The sequence below is a fragment of the Pteronotus mesoamericanus genome, unplaced genomic scaffold (genome assembly GCF_021234165.1).
Source record: "Pteronotus mesoamericanus isolate MK-2021 breed Mesoamerican mustached bat unplaced genomic scaffold, CSHL_Meso_final contig_50, whole genome shotgun sequence".
NCBI classification, from domain to species: domain Eukaryota; kingdom Metazoa; phylum Chordata; class Mammalia; order Chiroptera; family Mormoopidae; genus Pteronotus; species Pteronotus mesoamericanus.
The window spans coordinates 43202060-43227044 of record NW_026555186.1 but is presented as its reverse complement, the minus strand read 5'-3'; the positions used below and the strand labels follow the sequence as shown (position 1 = coordinate 43227044).

General features: G+C 34.8%; 1 protein-coding gene across 3 annotated transcripts in view; it reads left to right on the top strand.

Annotated features, from left to right (window-relative positions):
• MCTP1 (multiple C2 and transmembrane domain containing 1) overlaps positions 1-24985 on the top strand; it is a 457836-nt gene that overhangs the window by 236498 nt on the left and 196353 nt on the right. For 2 of the 3 annotated variants that reach the window (XM_054578607.1, XM_054578605.1), the window contains exon 6: positions 7241-7279. The exons of the other annotated variant lie outside the window; for it this stretch is intronic. In XM_054578607.1, coding sequence (XP_054434582.1) covers positions 7241-7279 — 39 coding nt within the window. The remainder of the gene's footprint in view (positions 1-7240; positions 7280-24985) is intronic. 3 annotated transcript variants of the gene reach the window in all.

The following is a 24985-nucleotide window of genomic DNA, read 5'->3' as shown; positions in this document are numbered from 1 at the left end:
GTGTGTTCAGACAGGAGGGTGGGTGCGGACCCGGTCCTCGGTGGAGCCCACCACAGCCAGGTCCCGGGCTAGACCCTAAGGATGTAAGAAACTTATATCCAGTGGAGAACTCGGGAATCAAATAATCACTGAAGAAGATGTGTAGTGATGTAATGACAGCTGTTTTAAGTGCCAGGGAGGAGATGTGCATGTTGCTATAACAGCAAATGTAGGAGAATTTGTTCTAGTCAGGAGGACGGTGATTCTCCAAGGAAGCCAAATGGGAATTGAGGTCTGAAGTATAAATGAGAATTAATAAGGCTTTTGCCAGGAAAAGAGAAAGTATTTTAAGCAGAATAAACAGCATGTGCAGAGGCCCTCTGGCTAGAGAAACCGTGCTGCTCTCGGAGAATTTAAAAAGTATTAGAGCTTAGAGAAGGTGAAAGCAAAGAGAGTGTGGAAGACCACGGTGCACTGTTGCAACTGGAGTGGAAACAGATGCTCAGGTGGTGCAGGGTCCATTGGCCCGGCTGAAGTTTGTGGTCTTTCCTCGAGAGCAATGGGGAGCCATGGAAGTCTCTAACTGGGAAGTAACATAAGCACATTAGCTTTTTGAAAATAGTTCTGTAGCTGCAGGGTAGAAGACAGATGGAAGATAAGAATGGGTTCTTGGAAACCAGTTAGGAAACTATTGCAGAAGTCGAGGTGATGGAAGCTTGGATTAGGACTGTCAGAGATAGAAGTGGAGGGAAATCACCTGGTTTACCTACAGGAGGTAAAATGAACAAAACTTGGGGATAGATTTTTTTTTTTTTTGCTTTGGTATTCTTTGTTATTTTTAATGAAAGACAGCATGTCGTAAGTGAAAATACTTACATGCCTGAGGTCTTGTATATCATCAACCATGTAGTTATTTGGGCGATTTGATGATGGATGGATGGTCTACTAAATTTTTACATTAAAGAGATGTTTATTATGTTCTCTAACATCAAACTGAGAGTTTGAAGGATCAAATAAGTATCAGGTGACCTTATGATGGAGGCGCTCCTTATTCTGAATTTCACAGAAATATATGTCAGCACAGGCAGAGTGGTTCCTCACTATTTTCAACAATTCTTGCAAAAATCCTTCAATCTTCATAGCTGCTCAAACTTATTATTTAGGCACAATGTCTTTCTAATTAGAAATAATATTAGATAGAAATATTTCAGTGCCTGGTTTTTGATCATCACTGATTTATCAAACACGAATAGAAAAGAAACAGGCAGGTTATATGAAACAGTTACATAATAAAAATCTGGTATTATTCATCTTTTCTTCCTTTTCCTTTCTCCCCATTCTATTGCTCCAGCTATATTCACTCCTAACACAAACAGTTCTTTCTGAAACCCTCTTGCCATTTTCTTTACTTGAATCCCTTTGGATACCCCAGCTTTTTGGAAGAAGTCTTTTACTGACAAGCCTCTTTCATTCACTGCCTTACTTCATCTCCTTCCCCTCCAAAGTCCTAAAGAGCACTGGATTTTTTCCTGTGGCAACTGAAAAACTGTCTTCTTGCCTCCCTTTCTAATGTGGATTCTCCCGTCTTCTCTCTTCTTTGTCAGAGAAGCACGTGGCTTAGCCAGGACTCAGGGCCTCAGGCACAACAGTTGCAGCCTGTACCAGGCTGGTCTCTGGCTGGTGAACCATCCTGACCTCGGCCACGCCTGAGGAGCAGAGAGAAGGGTGACCAGTGTGGCTATATGGGCTCCTCCCTGTGGTGTGATCATGTGATTAATGGGTAGGAATTTGGGTTGGTTTTAGAGAAGTGAGATGAGTCAGGAGGTGGGAAGGCGGGATAAAATATTCCTCGTAGGAAATTCTGTTGAGTTCCCCAATATCCTGGATAGTCTGACATCCCAGATTTGGATCTGGGTTTCTAAAGATATCCTTTACATTATGAAAATTTCTAACAAATACATATAGATTTGCCCTGCCCCCCTACCTTGCTTTGGTCCATGTAGCAGTTTTTAGCTATTTCATTAATACCTCTAAAACTGGTAAGCAACGCTAATTATAAGATTTTAAAACTAGGAAGAAGGGCCATTTGCAGGCAACTATTTAGGAAAGAAAAAAACCACTTACTGATTATCTGCTAAACATGTGCTAGATTCTATACCTTCCTCTCTAGTTTTATTCTAAGTGTTCAGTGACCTGTGGCTCTTTCTCTGATTAAAGAGAAACTCCTGATGACGGACTTTAAGGTTCTCAATGATCAACCTATGTTCACTCACTCGTAACCTTTGTCCCAGACATGCAAACCTGTAAAGCTCACCTCCTCTTAAGTCCACACTTTCTTCAATGTCACTTATATTAGCTAAAAACACCCTGCACTGTACTTTACCTCATCCCCATCCCATATGCTATCACCCCTGGTAAAGAAAATTTTACATGTAACTTACTGCTTCTGATACCTTTCTTATGATGACTTCTCTCAAAACCTAGCCCAGCTTTCTGTACCTAATAGTTGTTCAACACGTTGTAGATGAGTATCTGTGAGGATTTGAAGGGGTCCTTCATGTGTGCAGGGGAAAATATTTTAAGTCTTTTTTCCTTCAATATTCAAATCCCTGAGGTTGCCACAAACAATATTAAATACATTTAATTCTCCTTTTGCATGCTTAAAATAAGTAGGTTAATGATAATGGGCTTAAAATCAGTCTGTATTATGTGTCTCAATATTTCTAATGATGAAAATGATTTAGAATCAGGTCACTATATTTTCGTCATTTTGTAACATGTCTTGTGTTCTCTAAATATATATCTTGGGATTACATTTGAAGTTTCTTGGTTAAAAACAAACAGAGATCCAATGTATCTTCAAATTAAATTTTTATATGCCTGAAATACATAACTTTGCTGCAGTAAAAATGACATATTGAACTTTCACAAATTATCCAGGAACAAATCTTAGAGAAACCCCAACTCAAAATGCAGTAAACCAGAAATCAGTTACTGATTGATCACAATTCCATTTAGTATTTAGAATGATATATTGAAAAGAAATAAATGATGATTTTTTCATTGACTCTCACACAGCAAAATTGTAAAAGCTGTGTTATCTTTGATTATTAGCTCAGAAATCATCTTTTTTAGCTTTTGGGATCTAAGACTTTAGTTTAAAAACCACACATTTACTATTGTGCCTGTGTTTGTAAGATTTTGCTGAATATTTTATATTTAGTAAAATGGAGAATGGAATATGAGTTTCAAGAGCCATTCACAAATAAGTCCTAACAATCAAATAGAAAATAGAACATCAGTGTTAAGAAAATGCTATCGAAAGTAAGAAGAAAAGACTAACTGGAAACAGAGTACTTAGCATTGATAAGTGCCGATTTCTAAATCAATTACCCTGAGAGTTTTTTATACATTGTTAATACTGACAATACATACTATGAATAATGCGTCTGGGATGGTTTCGCCTAGTGTGGATTGCCAGTTCTGGAAATCAGTAAAACTGAATGGGTTGTAAAACCTATCAGCCTGTTGGATCTCCTAAGGCCTCTAAAACATGCAGTGTCTAATCACAGCAATTTAAGAAGTATAGTATAATTAAGAGCCTAAGTATTTCATAGTTGCTTATATTAAAATCTTATCCATTAAATTCACAATGGAGTCCTTTTAAAAAGATCCCAGATGTGAATATATACATATATATATGTGTGTGTGTGGGTGTATACATATATACATATATACCCACACATACATACATATTACATTTTTAAAGTTTCTAGCATTGTGTGTATGAGAAATTCAGACCTTCATGGGGGGCATGCTGATGAGTTGCATGACACCACTGTCGTCTGTTTTGAATGCTTGTCCTGTTTTTGATCCCTCAGAAGTATGTAGTGCATGCATGTGCGTCCTGTGTATGATATTTTGGTCTGATAGTCTGTTTGAGTTCTTTCTGGCTCTTTTTCTAGCAGAGTTCAATCCACAACTTCCTTCATTGGAGAATTTGTGAAATAAAAGTGAGTTAATTTGTGTTACACACTATCTTAGATAATCTAGACTTACAAGTTGTTTGGCTAAAGCTAAAAAAGAGAAAATTCTAAGAAACATATGATTTGACCCTAGTTGGCCTTTAGTGAATTAAAATTTTTTCACGTTTGTTTATTTATTTATTTATTTTTTATTTATTTTTATCGTTCCAATACGTTTGTCTCCATTTACCTGCCACCACTCTCCCCTGCCCCACCCACCCCCACCTCCCCCGTCAGTCCTTCCCCACCTTGGCTTCGTCCATGTGTCCTTCACACCTGTTCCTTGATCTGACCTTTCCCCTTCCCCTCCCCACTATCACCTTCCCTCCCTCGCTACCTCCCTCCCGTCCCTGTCGGTTTCTTCTTTCTTTTAATGTTGCTAGACATATTTTCCTTTATTTTTGAAATTTTTCTGACTTATTTCATAGTTAACATTTGGAAAAATATCCACCTATGAAAATGTGACATTGTATCATATTATGTACTATAATATCTACCCATTCTGTGATTTTCTTTTCTATATATAGAAACATTTAATTGCCTAAAAAAATCACTACAATAAAAACAAAAGCAAAAAGTGAAATGAGATTGTGGAATCTTTTTAAAAAGTACTCAGTTTTGCAGCTCTATCACAGGCCATGTTTTTATGCTACTTATATTTTATTGGCCTCAAATAAAGATAAGCTGCTAATGAAGAATTTTAATTTTACTATAATAATATTAGATGAGGACACTTTCAAGAACAAATTCATATGTTTCTCAGCTAAAGATCATAGAGCAAAATAATTTAATCTTCTTTTTCTATAATTTGCATCATCTCCTTTAACATTCCCTAAACAATCTTTCTTTTCTAACATGTCTCACAGACAGAAAAGATTAACAGTATTAATAGTCTATCTGTTCAATTCACTTAAAAAAAAAAACTTTTCTACTGTTTTCTGTTTTACTGAATATACCTTAACTCAACCATCTGACAAGAAAAAGAAACCTGGGAGCAGGACACTCAAAGCCATTATTTAGTTTGTTGTTTTGGCTCAAGAAGCAGACATTTTTGAATAAGATCTAGGGCCATTCTGATAGTCACTGGGTCTAAAAAAAGGACTGAAGATACTGAATCAAGAAAATAATGAATTGGTTTCCATGTCTGTCAAATCTTTCATATTTATACTGAGGCAAAGTACTACTCATGTTTTGTTTGTATCAGTGTCCCAATCTGAAAAATAATACCATGCAGCCTGTTTGTAAAGCTGATTTTGAGAGACAGGAAAATGCCAGCCCTACAGTTTGTTTTACATATTGAAAGCTAATTGCGTGCAGTAATTCTGAGTCAGGGGATGTGGCTTTGACCCCCAGTAGTGAATCTGTGTATTATTGAGTAGCGTTACCCTGAAATTCAACTCTTCCTCATGTCCTTAGCTTCTTTTTTTATAGTATAACATTTGTTACAGAATAAAATTTTATAAGATTTTTAGATACTAGATGAAGAGGGTAAATGGCCATGAGTTAAGAGATTTTACTTTTTGATTTATCTTAATGGTTCTGTTTTTTTGACTCAAAATATTGTCTCGAGGAATTACCACTCTTTGTCCCTTGAAACTCTGCTTTCTGAGAAAGCTGAAAGTTGTCATCTGACTCCTAATGGGACCGTTTTTGTGAATATGTTTGGTTCCTAGCTGCCTTTCAGTGACGGCGGAGAAAGCGGTGGTGACGATGGTGGGGGTAATGATGGCAATAACTTATTTTACATCAGCAACAAGCATTTCTCACCCGCCCACTACAAGAGCGTCTCCACACCCCGATGGTGGGTTTTGTTGCTTCAAAATGAATGGGACATTAGTACTTAGAAAACATATAAAATCATCCTATAATGGTATTTAATAACAATGCTTTGCAGTTTCCTAGCTCCATTTGGGAAAAAAATGGGGAATTATAATCTTAGGAAATCTATACGCTTCCATATTTTTGTCAGTATTTAACACAAAGCATCTATAAGGAAGATATAACCCATAAAACCACTATCAATGGAAAAGAGGAAAGTATCTTATCTTTGATAATTTTATGCTTTTCTCATTTCCTACCCTAGAATGTCTACATAATTTCCTTGTCTTAGTTTAGGCTAAAGGCTGCCGTCTATAGCACTTAAAAGTGTCTATAGACTTAAAAGATTCAGTCTAATCTTTTATTAAAATCTTTTCTTTCTTATATTTTTATAATTTATGAGTGACTTCTGAAATGGCCCTGCTTTAGAGTGAATCTTGCTGAAGGAGATATAGTTCTTAAAGGTACAAGCGCACTTTCTTGACCTATAAATATGGCAAGCATTTCCATAAGCTACATTCTTTGCTCCAAATATTTCCTATTCTCCAATTCATCTGCCTTAAGGTCAATGATAAAGCCAAGAGAGGGTAAAGAGGTTAATCAGAAAGTTAAAACCTCAGTGTTCATCAAGAAATTTTTAAAACAGGAGAGGAAATTTAAAATTCTTTGGATTTTTAGACTTTACACAAATGACCACTGATCTTGGGCATTCATCACAAATCTCCATAACCTTAGTTAAAGCTTGTAGCCATAAATACTTCTTACACATGCGTGCACACGTGCGCGCGCGCGCGCACACACACACACACACACACACATGCAACTAGTTTAAAGGATATGCTGTGGCTAAACATTTAGCAGGAAGATCTATGAATAGCCATCACTATATGCAGCATTTTTCTCAATTGAAAGTATTTACAGATACTGATGTAATTAAAGATTAGCTGGAAGCAGAGGCAATTCTAAGATGCCTTAAAAGCAATAGGCTTTGAATGTGTTTGAAGAAAAAAATTATTACCAGTACATACCTAGTAAAGTCGTGGTACCTCCTCAACCTTCTCCACCAAAAGGAACAATCGCCAGTTGTGAGACTCGATGTGTTTTTCGTATGTGTCAATAATTAAGATATTTAAAATTTTCCATTCTATTTAAAATGTACTGTTCATTTTCTGTACAAATAAAATAAAATAAAATAAAATAAAATAAAATAAAATAAAATAAATGAACTTTCACCAGAAAGACTGCTTGAATGTTAAAGGTACTTCTGGCTGTGCATACATGAAAAACAATTTTTTTCTTTTATAGTTGTTGCTGGAAAATGTTTGCTATTTAAATATTAAGCTTCCTCTAGAAACCAGTTGGCTTCCCTATTCTATCCTTGAGTGATAAGTTAATGAAATGCTTTATTTCATTTACAGACAATGCTAATGAGGAAGAGCTGGAAAAGATCAAGTAAGGTAATGCTTAGCATGTGATCTTTCAGCTTTTCTTGTTGACAACTATCAATCAGCTGCTTTCCCAAATCTCTCTCATACCTCTTCAATTTATATCATGGGATTTCATCACTCTTCAATTATTTTTTTCCCATAAACTTTCAGCAAACCATGTGTTGCTTTTTAAGTAAATAGAAGTCACACCAATCAGCTGCACCCAAATCATCCTCTTGCTAATCTCTGGTCACTTCTCAGCATCATTCTCAGCATCTGGTTTCCGTTACCTGTACCACAGGGTCTAGAAAATTTCTGCTCTAGATCGTGAATGAAATGATGAGGTGAGGGCAGGAACAACCTTAGAGAAATGGAAAATACATGCAACTTACTGTTTCTGTTCACTGAAAATTGAGCCTTAGGTTCTCTAAACTCAAATATCCCTGTATGGCTACATCTTTGGAGAATATAATGAGAACAATTTTTCATCATTGCTTCTTCTCACTTCAGGTCTTGTGCGTGAGAAGAGTTTATGGTTCCTATAACTTATTAAATTCTGGCTCTTATAACTTGTAAAAAATATAAGATGTAAACTAAGCTTCTAATTTGTTCAGTGGTGGTACCACTCTTTGACACAGTATCAAGATAAAATTGATTTTTATGTGAATACTCCTTAAAATAAATCAAAGGGATTTTGTTTGTAAAAATATTGTTTGCTCAAATTTTTATTTAAGGAGTCAGTATACTTTTTTAATAGTGACTAATTTTTTTAGACCCTGGGACATGACAGTCTTTTTCCCCCATTCTGATTGAATCATGCTATTAAATTTTCTTTAATGTTGTCATTTTTATTTCTGTGAATGAATAAAACACTTATATAAAAATATTTTTGCACTTATGGTAATGTCTTAATTGCTTTAATAACTGTTAAAAATGTGAAACACTTTAAGGAAAGTTGCTGGATATTTCTGATTTAGTGTTCATTGTGGTTTCTTTTACTGACCAAAATAAAGTTTCAAGAAGTCTTAAAGAAAAGTTTGCACTGTTCATAGTTTGTATTGCATTTTTTCTTTGCAATAGTACTTCAAACTAAGTGTTATATTAAAAGTATGTATTTTTAAAAATTCATGCAAGTTGGCTTTCCTCATTCAGTATTGATACTATGATATATCTGTGTAAAAATTTGTAATCCATTAATATGTGGTAATATTCTCTCTTCAAGATGTAATTAAAATGTAATGCTAGGGCAGGATATTATATAGTATTTAGTATTCATTAGTGGGCATAATCCATTTTATTATAGCATGAAAAGAATAAATATAAAAATTCTTTAATTCATTTAATTTATATTTAAATTTAATTTTAATGATAAATTAACTAACCATAAATACACTTCTTTTTCTTTGGTCTACAAAAATAATTAGAAGTTAATAATAGATATCAAGCTCCACTATTTTTATATCTGAAATTCTTTGAGTTTTTATTTATTATTAATAATCCATTTGTACATTCAAACTGGTACATTTTTCTAGCTTGCCGTTAGAGATGCAGAATTCCTTGTGTCTGGCTCTGCACTCATTGGGGTACTTAGCAGATTATTTTTAGTGTATGTGATAATATGGCTTTTGGGTTTTAAGCCTAAGGGATTTCCATTTCTATAAACTTCGATCGGGGTATAGAATGCTGAATAAAGAAAAATTAATTCATTCATTTTTTTCCTATGAGAACATACTGAACAATTAATAATTTAGGGGACAAATTGTTCCTGTCCCCTAAAATATTTGCCATATTTGTCCATATTGGTGTCACAGGAGCAGAGTGTTAAATTCAAAATCCAGGGAAAGTTCTATTACCACTGGTCTGCCATCCTTCTCACACACTGAAACTGCTCCCACAAGTCTTTTCACCAGAGAATAAAGGAAAAAGGATGACATTCAAGTTCAGTAGTCCTTTCTCATGCATAGTTTTGCCTTCCGTGGTTTCACTGATCTGTGGTTGATCATGATTGAAAAACAATAACTTGAAAATTCCAGAAATATACAATTGATAAATTTTAAATTGCGGTCCATTCTTCATGTGATGAAATCTTGAACTGACCCACTCCATCCAGCCCGGGAGGTGAACCGCCCTCTGTCCACAGCATCCATGCTGGGTACCTCAGCGCCTGTTACTCACTCAGTAGCCACCTCGCTTATCAGATCAGCTATCAGAGTGAGACAGAAAGACCCATTTACATAGCTTTTATTGTAATATGTTGTTACAATTACTCTATTTTATTATTAGTTATTGTTGTTAATCTCTTACTTGTCTGATTTACAAATTAATCTTTATCATAGGCCTGTACGTATAAGAGAAAAAAATAGTGTCTATAGGTTCTGGTACTATCTGGTTTCCAGCATCCCCTGGGGGTCTTGGAATTTATCCACTGCAGATAAGGGGGCACTACTGTAAATTATGCTTCCTGAGAAATGAAGAGATAAGTGACTATACTGTGTAGTTTTACATTACTGTTTATTATGATACTGTTTATTATGTTTACTATTATGTTTTGTGGAAGTGCATCGCTTTTTTAATTATTTAAACCTCTAAAGATTCTCATGTAAGGATGTTTCCTCTTTTATTAGTGGAAACAAGATATAACTTATTTGCATTACATTTAAATATAGGTATTTTATTTTTTATATAACTATGCTCAAAATCAAATTCATACAGATAGGTAATTTCTTTTTAGAATCTTAATTTTCAGAATGAGGTCTTTTGCATTTTTATATCAGGGCTGTGCTACAGTCTGTCTTTGAGATCAATGGTGAATATAAAATCTGAGAATTATAAACTTACATATAGTTTATGTTCCAAAATGACAAAGACTTACATATAGTCAGATAATGTTAGATATTCTCTCCACTATGGAGATATTTTTTCCATTTCCTTGTATTTTTTTCAGAAGTGATATAACCATGGAGGGGGAAAAGCTAAATTTATACTGTGTCTTCAATATGCACATCTCCCCTGTACAAGTGAATCAGCTCATGGAATTCCCCATTATTTAAATATCTGCTTGTCATTTTCATCATCTTGCCAATAATGGATTCTTTCAATGGAAATCTTATTATCTATGGTGATCACATAACATGAGATTGTATTTACTATTGAAGATAAAAGATGAATAGTCAACTTGACAGCAAAGAAATTGTAATTGCTGTCCAGGACTGACATATATTATTTGGAGTAAATGTGGTACTAGGACATATGTTCTCTAATAATTAGTAGGAAAAAAGTATACCTAAACTTACCTCCGAAAAGCAAGAATGTGTAAAATATGTGCTGTATTTGAATGGTATGTTAGCCAGTAAATAATTATAAATTCCATAACATCTCCTCTTCTGGGCATGGTAACATCCTTTAAAACATTTTGTTTTTCTATCAGCACATTTTCTATCATATATATATTTAATTTTCCCCACGTTCAGTAGTTATAGAGAAATGCTATTTTAAGAAGAAAGGGATCAAAGTCTCTCTAAACTTGGGTCACTGAATAATTATGCTAGTCAAAGAGTTTTACTTACATGACAGAATGCATTTGGCTGAGAAGTGGCAATACTTTGAATTAGTGCAATATTTTATTCTTTAGAGAAGCTTATCATTGATAATTTATTCCAAGGTTAAATTATTCAACAAGAAATTTTCATGAGCTCAGAAAATAATATGTATATTTATTTTGTGAATAAATTTTGTGGGACCAAACCAAAAATGGAAAGAATAATGAAATAATTGTCTCTATCAAACAGTAAGTAGAAATTATTTTACATTACATTGTGTGTGAATGTCGTGTGTGTGTGTGTACTTATGTAGAAGAATGGTTTATCAGTGGATGTGATAATAATAAACTTACGTGCTTTCAATAAATCACTTTAATTGTATGAGAAATAACCATTGTGATAATATATACACATGTTGCAATTCATTTCTCAACAGTAAGTTTAGAATTGTTTTAAGAAGAGTTCATTCTTTGAATAATATAATATAGACTATGTGATGACATCTCATTAGTATATCTTCTGTTATTGAATGGCTTATTTTTTAAGGAATATACCTTTTTATAAAGATTTTGTTATAATCTCTTAGCATAATTTTAATGAACTATAAAACGCTTTATTCACTGGTTGCATAAAGTAATTTTTAATAAGACTTTTGGCAAGGATATTGTTAATTTAAACTAGAGAACAACTTGCAACTCTGTAAGTCTGCAGGGCACAGTTAAACCTGACACCTTGGATGATACATTAAAAATGCTTCAGTGAAAACCTCTTAGTGCTTTAATTTAAGAAATGGTAGAGAAACAAATTAACACATTTTTAAGTATCTCATACAGTCAGTCAGACATAGCAAAAAAAATAAAAGGTCAGTATTTAACAGTTATCAGGTTCTTTCTGCAAAGACCTTATATCCTGACAATAAGTAGGTAATTTTTTTAAACTGCAAAAAATTATAAACTTTCCTGGTTATTAATGCTGTCAACTGTAAGTGACCAGAATGATTTTTCTTTGCTGTCTCATTTCAAGTTATTATGCATATGTATTTGAAAAATGAGATTGCTTGCATGTATTTGAAGGAAATATAAAATTCTTTTTAAAATCCTTACTTTGCCACTGTTTATACTCCCAACTCTGTTATTTATAAATGCTATAAAGTCAACCTCATTATGAAGGCTGCTGAGTTCCAAAATGCAGTAATGAACGAAGGGCAATAACATAAGCATTTCTTCATACAGGACTAAGTTTTTACCTCGATTAACTCTACTCCTAAAATTTTAAAAATCTCAATCATTAAAATCTCTCCCCACCCCAAATTGATCAATGCCATTTTGTTCTTTGCATACTAGTCACATAATAAGGTCATTATCCTCTATGTTCACCTGAGGAAGAATGAAAAGTATGGAGTTAGTGCAGTTTCAATATTAGTTATCTTAGAGCACCTAATGTGTAAACGAATTTACAATACTTTTAAATGCTAAATGGTTCTCTTACTTGTTGTAACTGCCTTGAGTCTAGAGCCAGGACTTTCCCATCCATTTATGTTGCCATAACACAATTTACATTAAGATAAAACTCACTATTGTACAGCTTATGTTATTGATTCTGGGGAAAATATTTGTGTAAGGAGACTTCAAGCAGTTATTTCTTTAATATGATACTTGAAAAATCTTTCACATGTTACTAAATGTGCTGTTTAATTAAAAAAGGACTGAAAATCAAAGTAGGAAAAGAATTGGCAATAGAAATGGAAAATGTGCATCTTTTCTAAAAATTACAATAGGGTTTTTGAATTAAAAAATAGTGTAGCATCAAGAAAAGACTGAAGTCATTCTTTCTAATGTTTGTGCCCAAATGCACAAATGCTAGTGTATTCCTTAAGGATTTTTTTCAGAAACTGATGTAACAATGTGCTAAGTGTGACAGATGAGAACCATAATTGTAAATGTAAATGAATTATAATTTTGTAGTGATGGTAAATGAATGACTTAAACCTAAGACTTTTTCCCTGTGACCTCTGACATTAGTCATGCTACCTAACCAAACCCTATGCAGGTAACTTGAGAAAATGTAATGAGTTTCTTTAAGAAATAGAGTTCATAAAAAATCAAGATGGCAGAGGAGTAAATGGAAGTCACACTGACCTCCTCCCAGGACCAATCTGGAATTACAACTAAATTGTGGAGAAATCACCTGGAACAAACATCTGAACAATAGCAAGAGGGGAGACTTATAACTTTGGACAGACAGAAGAATCAGCTTTAGCACAACCTAACTGGTAAGGAGTGTGGTAGAGACTCAAGATAAGCAGGGCCCCCATGGGTGGCAGCACCAGAAGGATATTGAAACAACCAATTGGATGCCCCTGAGAAGAGAAGGATCTAAACCATAAGTGGGGATCTCCAGCCTACAGCACCAGAGCCCAAAAAGTACACAGATAACAGCCTGCTGCGAAAAGCAGCAGGGTTGCTCTCTGGCAGATACAGGTGGCTAGAGACAAAAAAGAGCCATTTAAAGGGCCAAGGCATAAATTTATATTTCAGCCACTTACCCTAGTCTCCAGCAAAGGCGGGGGTAGAGTGGGATAGAGATGCCTGAGGAAAAACTGGGGAAGGAGGCTTTGGGTAGAACTGAGAGAGTAGCCAACAGGATCCCAGTGCTGATTCACCCTGAATATGGTGGCAGCCATCTTGCTCAGGCAGACCACTCCCCTGAGCACCAACACTATGAGAGGACACAATAGCCCTGCCCCAGGAGGGACACTGCCTTGGCCAGGTGGTGCTAAAGCCTAGCTGCTGAGTACAGAGTGGCAGCTGCACATAGTAGATCCCTGGCTTAAGGGGGCACAGAGTAGTCTAGAGATACTTGAGGAGAGACTGGAGACAGAAGCTTTGGGGAGAGAATGGAGAGAGTATCCAGCGGGATCCCGGTGCTAACTTCTTCCCCGTATGACAGCAGCCATCTGGCTCAGGAAGACCACTCCCATGAGCAGCAACAGCATGAGAGGATGCAATAACCCCACCCCCAGGAAGGACTCTGCTCCACCATGTGGTATCTAAGCCTGACTGCTGAGTGCAGAGTGTCTAGATTAACAACTGAAGGAGCCAGCCACAGACAGTAGATTCCTAGAAGTCTTGAACAGACTGCCTAAGGTCAGACAGGGTCAATGTCTGACATCATCAGAGGCAGATCCAGAAAGAAAAAACAGCAGTCTCCTACCACAGAAGTTCATACCACAAAGTTAGGAAATCAAGAGAGATCAATTTAAGAAGCAGAAGCAAAAAAGAAGAGTCTCACATATAATGGGAAGACAAAGAAATACCCCCCACTCAAAGGGAAAAAAGGAATTCCCAGAAAGAGAACTAAATGAAATAGAGGCAAGTAAACTCTCAGATATTGAGTTCCAAACAACGGTTCTAAGGAAGCTCAATGAGCTCAGTGAGCTCAGAGAGAATTACAAAAAACTACAGGGAAACTACAAGGAACTTACTGCAAACTATATCAGCAAGAAAAAGGACATAGAAACGATCAATAATAGACAAGAGGAAATGAAGAATACAATTTCAGAAATGAAGAACACAGTAGAAGGAATAAAAGCAGGCTAGAGGAAGCAGAGGAATGAATCAGTGAGCTGGAAGATAAGGTAGAAAAAAAGCTCCCAGAAAGAGCAAGAAAATGAAAAAAGACTCCAAAAAAAAATGAAGAGATATTTAGGGAAATGCAGGACAACCTGAAATGTAATAATATCCATATAATAGAGATACCAGAAGGAGAAGAGGAGGAAAGGATAGAGAACCTGTTTGAAAAAGTAATGATGGAAAACTTCCCTAATTTGAGGAGAGAAAAAGTCACACAAGTCCAGGAAGCACACAGGGTCCCATTCAATAGGAACTCAAAGAGACCCACTCCAAGACACATCATAATTAAATTGGCAAATATCGAAGACAGAGAATCCTAAAGGCAGCAAGGGAGAAATAGTTAGTAACGTATAAGGGAGCCCCAATACAGCTAGCAGCTGACTTTTCAACAGAAACACTGCAAGCCAGAAGGGAATGGCAAGAAATATTACAAGTCATGAAAAAGCAAAGGCTTGCAATCAAGACTGCTTTACCCAGGAAGGCTCCCAATTAAAATGGAAGGTGGAATAAGGAGTTTCCCAGACAAAAGAAGGCTAAAACAATACACCTCCACCATACCAGCATTGCAAGATATTCTAAAGGGCCTGCTTTAAGAAGATGAAGAAAGAGTCTATGAACACCCAGTTCCTTTCGGAGTCACCAATACTTGATATTACCAATATTTTTAATACTTATTCATCTGATTGTGACAATGATGTGTTATTTTAATTGCTACTTTATTATTTGTTGAAACTAAACCTGTTTTTGTATATTTCTTGCCTATTTCTATTGTTTTTAAAAAGCTTTAAATGACTTTTTGGTATTCTTTATCCATTTTTTGACCTAATGTTTGTAGAATTTTTTCCCTAAAAAAACCCCCTAAAATATTAACCCTTTTTTAGATGTGTTGCAAATACTTTCCTATTCTATTACATGTCCTTTAACTTTTTTATATGTATATTACTGTATAGTCTTGAATGTTTAATATAGTCATATAGTCAATATTTTACTTTATAGTTTCTGGGTTTGAATATTTTACTTCAGGGTAAGAAAAATATTATTTTGTATTTTCTCCTAAAACTCCTTAGATTTTACATCTTGACTTTTAACTTACCTGAATATTTTTTGTACAATATGTGTACAAAAATAGGGCTCTATAATTGTTTTGTTTCAAGTAATAGTGGTCCATGCACCTTATTTGTTGAATAAACCTTATTTTCCCCATTGATTTGAAATATCAATTTAATCATATATTACATTGTTAGACAGATATTTATGTTAGACTTATTATATGTATGTTCTATTCTATAGATAAAATGCTCATTTTATTTCACTGATCTACTTGATTATTTCTGTGCTGGTGTCATGTTTTAATTGCTGAAACTTTGTAATGGATTTAATTTTTTTATATTTTATCATGGATTTTGACATTTAAAAATAAATAAATAAAATCAATCTGCATTAAAAAAAGAAATAGAGTTCATGTGAAAAGCACAGGTAGATTGCATAGATGATCTCTGATGTATTTCTACTTTTAAACTTAAATTTTTCAAATTGCTGCACACTCTATAAGTACTTTAGTTCATTATTTTCAGATAGTATGGTATCCCACTTAGAAGGAATATGTGTCCTCAACCAGATAAAACTCCATGTGGCTAGCAGTTGATCAACAAATATTTATTGAGGATCTACTATGAATTAGGCTTCTTTTGAGAGGCTGGACCACTGCAATCTTAGTTGCTAACACAAAATCATGGAATAATCAAAGAAGTTACAAAACTGATTCCTCTTCATCACAATGACAAAAGTTGATACTTTCCCAGAAAGGTCATCAGTTTCCCTTAATTTTACCATAAATGATGCCCAGATACAAAATGTAAAACATTAAAGTTTAAAGAATGCATGTAATTCAAATTTTCTATTTAAAAGTATGTAACTGTGTTTTTTTTATTTCCTAAAGTCAAATTGGTTTCACATTATAAAATCTGAGGACTAAATAATAAAATATCCAACATGAATTAGGTGCTTTGTTTCCAGTCCAATAGCCACCTTTCTCAGTATTCATTCCTTTTAAAGTTATGTTTGGAAAGCTCAAGTTAACTAGGTCATTTATATATATATCATAAAACTAAGAAGATTTTAGTAAGAAATTAAACCAAATTTGACTAGGTATGTGTTTATAAGTAATATTTCTGCTATTATTCTTTAAAAATACTCTGAAGATCTGTGGTATTATATTGTTTGGTTGAAAGGAACAGATATTACCTAGCTTATTTCAAATTCATAAAATATGTTTAAACAGTTCTTTCTAAAATAAAATGTTAGACTTTCAGATATATTAACAATTGAGGATTAAGAGGTAAGTAGACTCTTAAAAAATGACGGAAATTATCCTCTCTATATTTTACTACTATCAATATGAGATACGAATAAGACCAAAGCTTTAATTTATTCAAGGGAAGAAAAATTACAACTTATAAAGACACAGAATATCTTTAGAATATATAATATTGGGGTTTTATTTTTTTTGAATTTGTTGGACTAATAAAGCATTCTCAAGAGCACCTCAAAACTTAGCTAAATATTTGTTTGTTTTTAGGAATTTTCAAAAAATGAAGTGGTTGGATCTTATTTCTCTGTGAAGTCTTTCTTTTGGAGGGTAATGTCTAAATCCTTTTTATTAATAATCTTGCTTTTTGGTTTTGAATAGTAATTTTTAAACTTTATGAATTAAGAAGTTTACCTTTAAAAACAGACTCTACGATGCATTCATTTGCCTACTTTATTGACTTTGATTTTAAGTTATTCAGGTGACTGACTCATTTCTCCATTTGTAAAAACTAAGAACTATTCATATATTTAATATATTGCTTTGAAGTCAGTTCCTTGTGGGACCAAGTTTATCCCAAATTCTTAACAGCTTAGAGGCCCATGGACCTCGCAGGAATCTGATGGAGCTGTCTTGAGGGTCCATTTAGGTTCCTTTTTCCTCTTCTTTTAAAATATGCTCCATCTATTTGAGAAAAATTTTCTTCTATTGCAGTGATCTTACACTATATACATACTAGATAATCAGTGTTCTTTCTTTGAAAAACTTCTTATGAATTAGAAAACAGCAACTCTGCTTTTGATTTAAATAAAGAAAACATGAAAATTCCACAGAGAATTTATTTTAAACACCATTGCAATTTAATATTATTTACTTTCATGACTTAAACATAATGAGCTCTGTCCCCCTTCCTTCTGCTATAATTCTGCATTATGCACAGCATGATGTATTACTAATGCACTTACTACTTGGCTTTCAAGAGTTTCCTTCTTTGAAAATTCACACTTGGTACACAATTACCTTAGCAATGAATATTGCAACAAAAATGCTACACTTGTAGGGCTTCACCTTATTTATTTATTTTCTCTTAAATTGCTCATGACTGAAAACTACTTTTCTCCTTTAATTTTTAAGATTGGTTGCAGTGTCCCTTAAGCCAACAAGTACTAGAGTAAGTCATGCATTGACTTGACCAGTGAGCAAGTATAAACCACATCTATTCATTCTCTGTTCCCTCCACACACACTTTGTTTTGCAGCCTTTTATTGTTATGAGCTTATTTTAATTATTATAGCCTCTTCCTTTCCTTTCAGTCTGCTGGTGGCTGGCTTCACTGATGCTATTCTCTACTTTTGTTCAAATAATAATAATTCCTTTTATATGTTCTTGCATTATCTATGAACACACAAAGTAACTGCTTTTGAATTGTCTCATTACCCTAAAAACAAAATGGATTTTTTCAAAAATTTGTCTCTGTTTTCTTAAGACCCACAAATATGGTGAATTCATATGGCACACTCCTTTGCCAAGAAAGCAGAATTTAGGGGTGTTCTGTATTGAGTTTGTAATATGTGCAGCAAATGTGCGGACTCATCCTTATGAATGAAGGCTTGTTACCAGCACCCATTCCATATGTAATACTTTTTAGGATTTCCCTTTCAAATGACTCTTTTGACAACTTCTTTCCACTTTGCTTTTCCAAATTAGTCTTTCACTTATCAGGACTTTCCATTTGGTTGTATTCATCCTTAAGTATTCCCTAATCTCTAGAACTGTCTTATTTTAAAATAACAAATATGCAAATTTAAAAGATAGCTTTTTCATATATATATTTAGGTACAGTCATCTAATGTCTTTTTTTTTCTGAAAATATGTTGAGTGACAACAAATTGCATCATAAAGGCCAAACTTTTAGTGGTAATTTATTTTACCAGCAAGGAAACTAAGACCCAGAGACCTGAGTGCATTGGCCTGTAGTACCTAGATGGAATGATCAGGACCAATATTTTTCTCTCTGAATATCATAGAAATGTTTTGGTGAAGACTTAAAGCAGCAGAGTTCCTTTTTGGGTTGATGATGAATAGAGATGGGCTGTTTAAATAAAGCTATTTTTTGGTTTGTCTTAGTGGTACCCTTTCAAATTCTTCTTGTATTATGTGACCCCTTGTATTATGTGCCTCTCCACAGCTTCTTAAACCACTGATAGATGGGTGTGTTTCTATGATGTAGCTGTGTTTGAGGTCCCATTTTATCAAATTAGTGACCAAGTCTACTTTGGATGAGTATGATCTTTTCTACTCACATTCAAGTGTCATTCTGATAACTGGCCTCATGGCTCTTTGCCCAAGCAATATTTGTATTGTGATGAACTTTTAGAAGAAAGTAATAAGAAAGGAAGTTTTCCATAGACATTTTCATACATGCAGAGAACCTAAATAGTTCAGATGACATCTTGCATAAAGAATGTATGTGCACTTTGTGAGTTGAACAGGATGTGATTTGAAAGAAAGTGTTTTCTGCTTGTTCTAAGGACCAATACATGTGTCCAGGAGATAACAACTGAGTTACACTGAGTAAAACTGAACATCAGTGAGAACTTGCTCACATTAATGTCAGTGCTATTTGCAATATCTTAATTTCCTTGAGAGTAGAATGATGGAAAGAAAAGCCTGAAGTGATATAGGGATATTCTAATTTTCCAAATGCATAACATTTGTAATTCAACAAAACATGTTTTCTTAGGACACAAAACATTAGCAATGGGTATGGCAATTACCATGTTTTTCATGAAATTTAATAAAAATTATGTAAAGCCATTTGGATTATGCTAAGCCAGAATTCATTAAAGACTTTTAACTTTTGATTAAAGGGCGATAACTTAGTACAATTTTTCCAAATGAATTTTAATACATTTAAGTCTTTTCCAAGTTGTCTCATTGCTCAGATATTTAGATTCTGATTACTGAAAGTTAATTGAACAAACCGTCTTATGAGAACATTGTAGTGAATTAAAATAAGTTTTAATATGTTTAAATGAAGAAGGCTGGACTATTCCGAGATGCATTATATAAAGACATAGAGAAACAGATCATAATATGAAATGGGCAAAAGAGAATGCATAGATCCTAGAACTGCTTGAAATTATGTCAGAGCCCACCTTATGGCAGGGGCAAACAAAAGCATGGTTGAAGGAAGAACCTACAGACCAAGGAGAAGAGATATTGGCTTGATAAAACAAGTATGCATCCTCTGCCGAAGTGCTCGTATTCTGAACAACTCAACTGTATGTGGCATACGCACCCAAGAAAAGTTCAGCTATTATTTCTCTCTTCAGCCATGAAAGTAAGATTCTCAGGGAAAAAAAACTTAAAATTTTTAATAAAAAGTCTCAAAAAAAGCCTTTGTAAGTCAAACCCAGAACTCATTTTTTTTTTTACCAGATTACTGGTGAAAACCGATGGATTACTTTAGCAAACCAACAAGGTTACAGCATATATGATGATTTTTTATTAGTATATATTTTGAGAAAATACAGTAAAGGATTAAGAACTTTTGTTTGGCCACAATTAAGTTTAGGAGAAGAGTGGAAATTGGAAAGAAACTTTAAGGATTATAGTGTCAGTGAATCATCTTCTAAGAGAAAAAAGATCGAAGCTTTATTATTCGACAAGACACTTCAAACTGGGCTGCACAAAGCACTGGATGTTTTTCTGTAAAGGCAATCATGCTTTGAGAGGGTAGCTGGCTGTAGAGCAAATCTACTTGTTGGTCTTCATCATCCAGGTGCAATTCACGGGAATAAACTCAGCGGGAAAAGGAAAAGATAGAGCATGTTTGTGCCTGGGATTGAGCTAATAATTGTTACACGCTCCAGGCTTTGCAGCACAAAACAGTCTTTCTAGGCTGTCATTATCTTTTCTTTATAGTGTCTCAGGGAATCATTTGATTAAATAAAAGCATGTTCACCTCTGTGCTAAAAATAGAGGAAAGGGCTGACTCCACACACAGCTATTGTAAAGACACAAGCAATGTCTTTCATTCCAGATTCACAGTATCTGGGGCTCATTTGGAAGGATTAGGTTGTATACAGGTAATAAAATCCAGACTAACAAAAGCCAAGGATTATTTGCACATATCAGGAGATTAGTATGGCTGTGTTCCTTTAGTCACGTATTAGGTCAAAGTAGACTTTTATTTTGGGGGGTTTTGATCTGCTTTTTAATGAGAATGTTTATTGTTACTCATGGTTCAGTTTTTCAATAGATGGAATTAATAAAATTTATTAACTAGAATTGGAATATATAAGTGCTCTAAATTTATATGCAAGATTCTACAACAAATTCATCACCTTATTAATGGACAGTAGGCTATCATTTCTTATGGAGTACAATTAATGCTCAAATGCTTTCCTGAACAATATATGCTAGAGTTATTACCACCTGCTGACTTTTACTTCCTCTAAGCCCCTGATTAGCCTTTCTCAATAATTAATACCCAAGAATATATTTTATCTAAATGTAAGTCAAAATATTTCAACAAATCCAGTACAAATTAACTTCTTTCTTTTGTATCATGAACTTCTCAGGCTCTGCCCAAAAAATGAGATATAGTGGAAAAAATCATCAGTTAGGTATCAGTAACCCTAGATTCAAATTTCAACCTTGCCAATCTTTAGCCATATGGGTTTGAGTGGGGTATTTAGCTTCTCCTGCCTCAGTTTCCTTATCTTAAAAATGCTTGTTATGAAAAACACTGGAGTATGAAAACACCAGCACGTAACATCTGCTCAATATGCGTTTCTTTCTTTCTGTGTGTTCTAATCTGTCTTTTAGACTGGCCTACCCTATTTCTCTCTGTTGATGTTTTTAAGCTGATGACTCTCATCTCATCATGCTGTTGTTTGGAAACTATCTAGCTGCTCTAGAAGTCATGTAATATAAATGTTTAGTCCCACCATAATTTCCTTCCAGTATTTCTTGTTCAGTTGTATCTTTCTCAATCCCTATCTTGCTACTCCTGGATATAGCACTAAAGGTATCTTTAGGTTGTTTTTTGAGTAGCAAAGGCAACAAAGGCAATTGTTATATGGAGCAACAATTCTCTGTTACTTTAGAGATATCTCTTTAACCATTATAAAATATTAACATGTTAGATGCAGTTAACATGGTCATAGTTATTTTCTGTTCACATGACATTTATCCTCCTGGGGCCTTGTCACTTCTTTTGACATTAGAAACAAAACAAAGTATTATCAAAAACAGTCTCCAAAGCTTTTTGATGCAGCAGACTTGGGAACATGATTCTTTCCATGATTTCTTTTTCTGCTATACCTATTAACAAAAACCAGAAATCACTCAAGGGGGGGGGTCTATGACCATACAACCTCTGTCTGTTATTTTCTTGACCACTGCAGTAGGATGCGACTAAAGAAAATAGTGACTGGAAACTGTATCGTTGTATTGACATTTGTCTCCATTGTGCTAGAGGAAATTTTCTGACAGTGATTTAAGAAGCAAATACATATTTTTTTAAAATAATGTCTTTTGAAGAGTAGTGCTAAACTCTGAGTGCAATGCAGTGTTGATAGCGCCACAAAGCTTTCCCGTGGAGCTCTGATCGTTCATTTCCATCCAGACGTGCAGCAGGCCTGCTTTTCCGGTCCCGGGCTACTGCCAAGCAGAGCTTCAGAGTACTTATTACCAAAGTGCACAAGTAAGTCCCACCATTCCGTTCATTTATTTATTTTTCTGAGCTTGCATGAGCTGTGATTCTCATGGCTGATTTACTTTTCTGAAAACCCATTGCCTATCCTGACCTCTTTTATACATGTGATTAGAAATTGAAATCTTGTATTTCTTTTCAAGGAATAATATACATAAACTAATATTCTCTTTAACATGCCAGCTCACTAATTCTAAAATCTTACTAAAGATAAATATCATTGACTAATTGCCTCAGACTTTGATACGTCTGTCGATATTCTTTATTAAATCTGACCTTGGATCAAAATTCCTTTTGAGAGAATGTCACACTGTTATGCATGAGATGACGCAGGTCACATGTTGGAAATATACATGTGCTCCTGCTGGTGATTTCAACAAATTGCCCACCAAGCCTCTGGAACTGTTGTTTCAGAAGCGTGAAGATTATTTCTCCCTTTTGCAGAGCTGGTTCTTTGCTTTGAAGCTAAGGTGGTTTTCTATGTTTTTCTTTCCCTCTCAAACAGAATTCTATTTCAACAAGGATATAGTTGAAAATGTTATCTTAGATAATGAAGTAGCAGCTGTAATATGTTAATTTTAGTGAGGGATATCTTGTATTTGACACTCCTTGCCTCAATAAGTACTTTTTGATTGACCAATATTCCAATTAATATGTATTATTTGATATATTTTATGAGAAAAACCACTAACCAAGGAAGGAAATAATGAACAAGCTTCACCTAATTTTTCAGTAGGCCACTACTTCTCTCCTGAAATGCTCCATACATCCAGGCCGCTATGCTTTCCTAATCCATAAATTGAGAAGCAGGACTAAAGAAGGACTTTAATCAACGTATATCATACCCATGCCAGAGAGTGGATGGTGCTATAATTATAGTGACTCGTTGTTGTTAGAACACGGTTTAAGGCCAGCGTTCACGCACCTCAGGACATGTAAAGAAGGGCTGCTCACACTTGCCTGCGCATTAGAACCACCTCTAGCAAGGTCTGGTGACACCTGAGAGCTAGGCCTCCACCCCTGCCGCTTTTGACGGCGTTGGTCTGGGATGGGGCTAAGGAATTTGAATTGCTAACAAGTTCCAAAAGCGCCATTGACACCATTGGTCTGTGGACCGCACTTTGAGAACTGTACTACACAGAGGAAGGGAACGCAAAACAGAGCAGCAAGGGACTCAGAAGGTGCCTTAAAGAGCATTAGAACTAGTGGTTTTCAAAGTTGTTTTTCTGTGTTTTTTTTTTAGTTTTGGAATTCCACTTGTCACCACTCCTGCGATGAGCTCCTCAAAACTTTAATTTTAAAAAATAAGTAAAAGTAATAAATTTCTATCCTAAGCAGGTTAAATTTTGGTTTATGAAATACATGTTTTTCTACGCAGCCCTCCCCCAGCACACAGACGCCCCTAACCACCACCATCCCCCAGCACAGACAGAAGAGTGCTCTTAGTACACTCAGGGTCCTGGCATACAACCTGGACAACCACAGTTAAGAAAACATCCCCAAGTCACATTGTTAGAAATTGCTAGAAATATGTATGTGGATGTGTATGCTAACCACTTATGTTTTCAACTATTGCTAACCTAAATTTATCTCTTCCCTCTTTACCTTATAATTTTTTTAAAGATTTTATTTATTTATTTTTAGAGAGTGGAAGAGAGGGAGAAAGACAGGGAGAGAAACATCAGTGTGTGGCTACATCTCACGCATCCCCTACTGGGGAGCTGGCCTGCAACCCAGGCGTGTGCCCAGCACTGGGAATTGAACTGGCGACTGTTTGGTTTGCTGGCCGGTGCTCAATCCACTGAGCCACACCAGCCAGGGCCCTTTACCTTATAATTTTATTTCAAATTCCTTTTCTTCACACTTAGACTAAATATTTATCTACTTCATGACTATGCAGTTATTCAAATCACAGGTAAATTAATGGGGTTTCTTTTTTAGAAGAGTACCGATTTAACAAAAAAAATATTGAAGAAGGAAAAATCACTTTAAAAAATGATATCTGATTATTATGTCTTTGGAGACCCACCCCCTTTTTTTCTTTAAACCTTTTATACCTTAATTTCCACATTCATTAGCCTGTTGGGGTATAGAAATATTCTCTCTTCCCCTCCCTCTAAGCTTCTCCCAAGTTGTTTTGGGAATGTTCTTCCAGGTCACAGAAAAGCATTTAGTAACAACTATTAACAGTAGGTAAAGCTTTCATTTAGTTCGCCTTATTTCTGTGAAAGCATGAAGGACCCTATGGAAAGCATTCTTTGTCCTTCCCACCTCATACATCAGATTCTTGTTCTCATGTGAAAAATGGGAGGAGGGAGCACACAAGTTTGAGACATGGCATCTACCATTCAAGAACCTAACTTGGCCTTGATGATTGAAGATGCTGTGTAACCTAGATTGTACCCACTCTTATTTTACTGAGCACTATATATGACTTCTGCTTCTAGAGTATATAGAAAATGTCATTAAATATATCCATCAGCAAGATGGAATATTGTAAGTATGAATAATGTGCTTGTATAATAATAAAGTAGG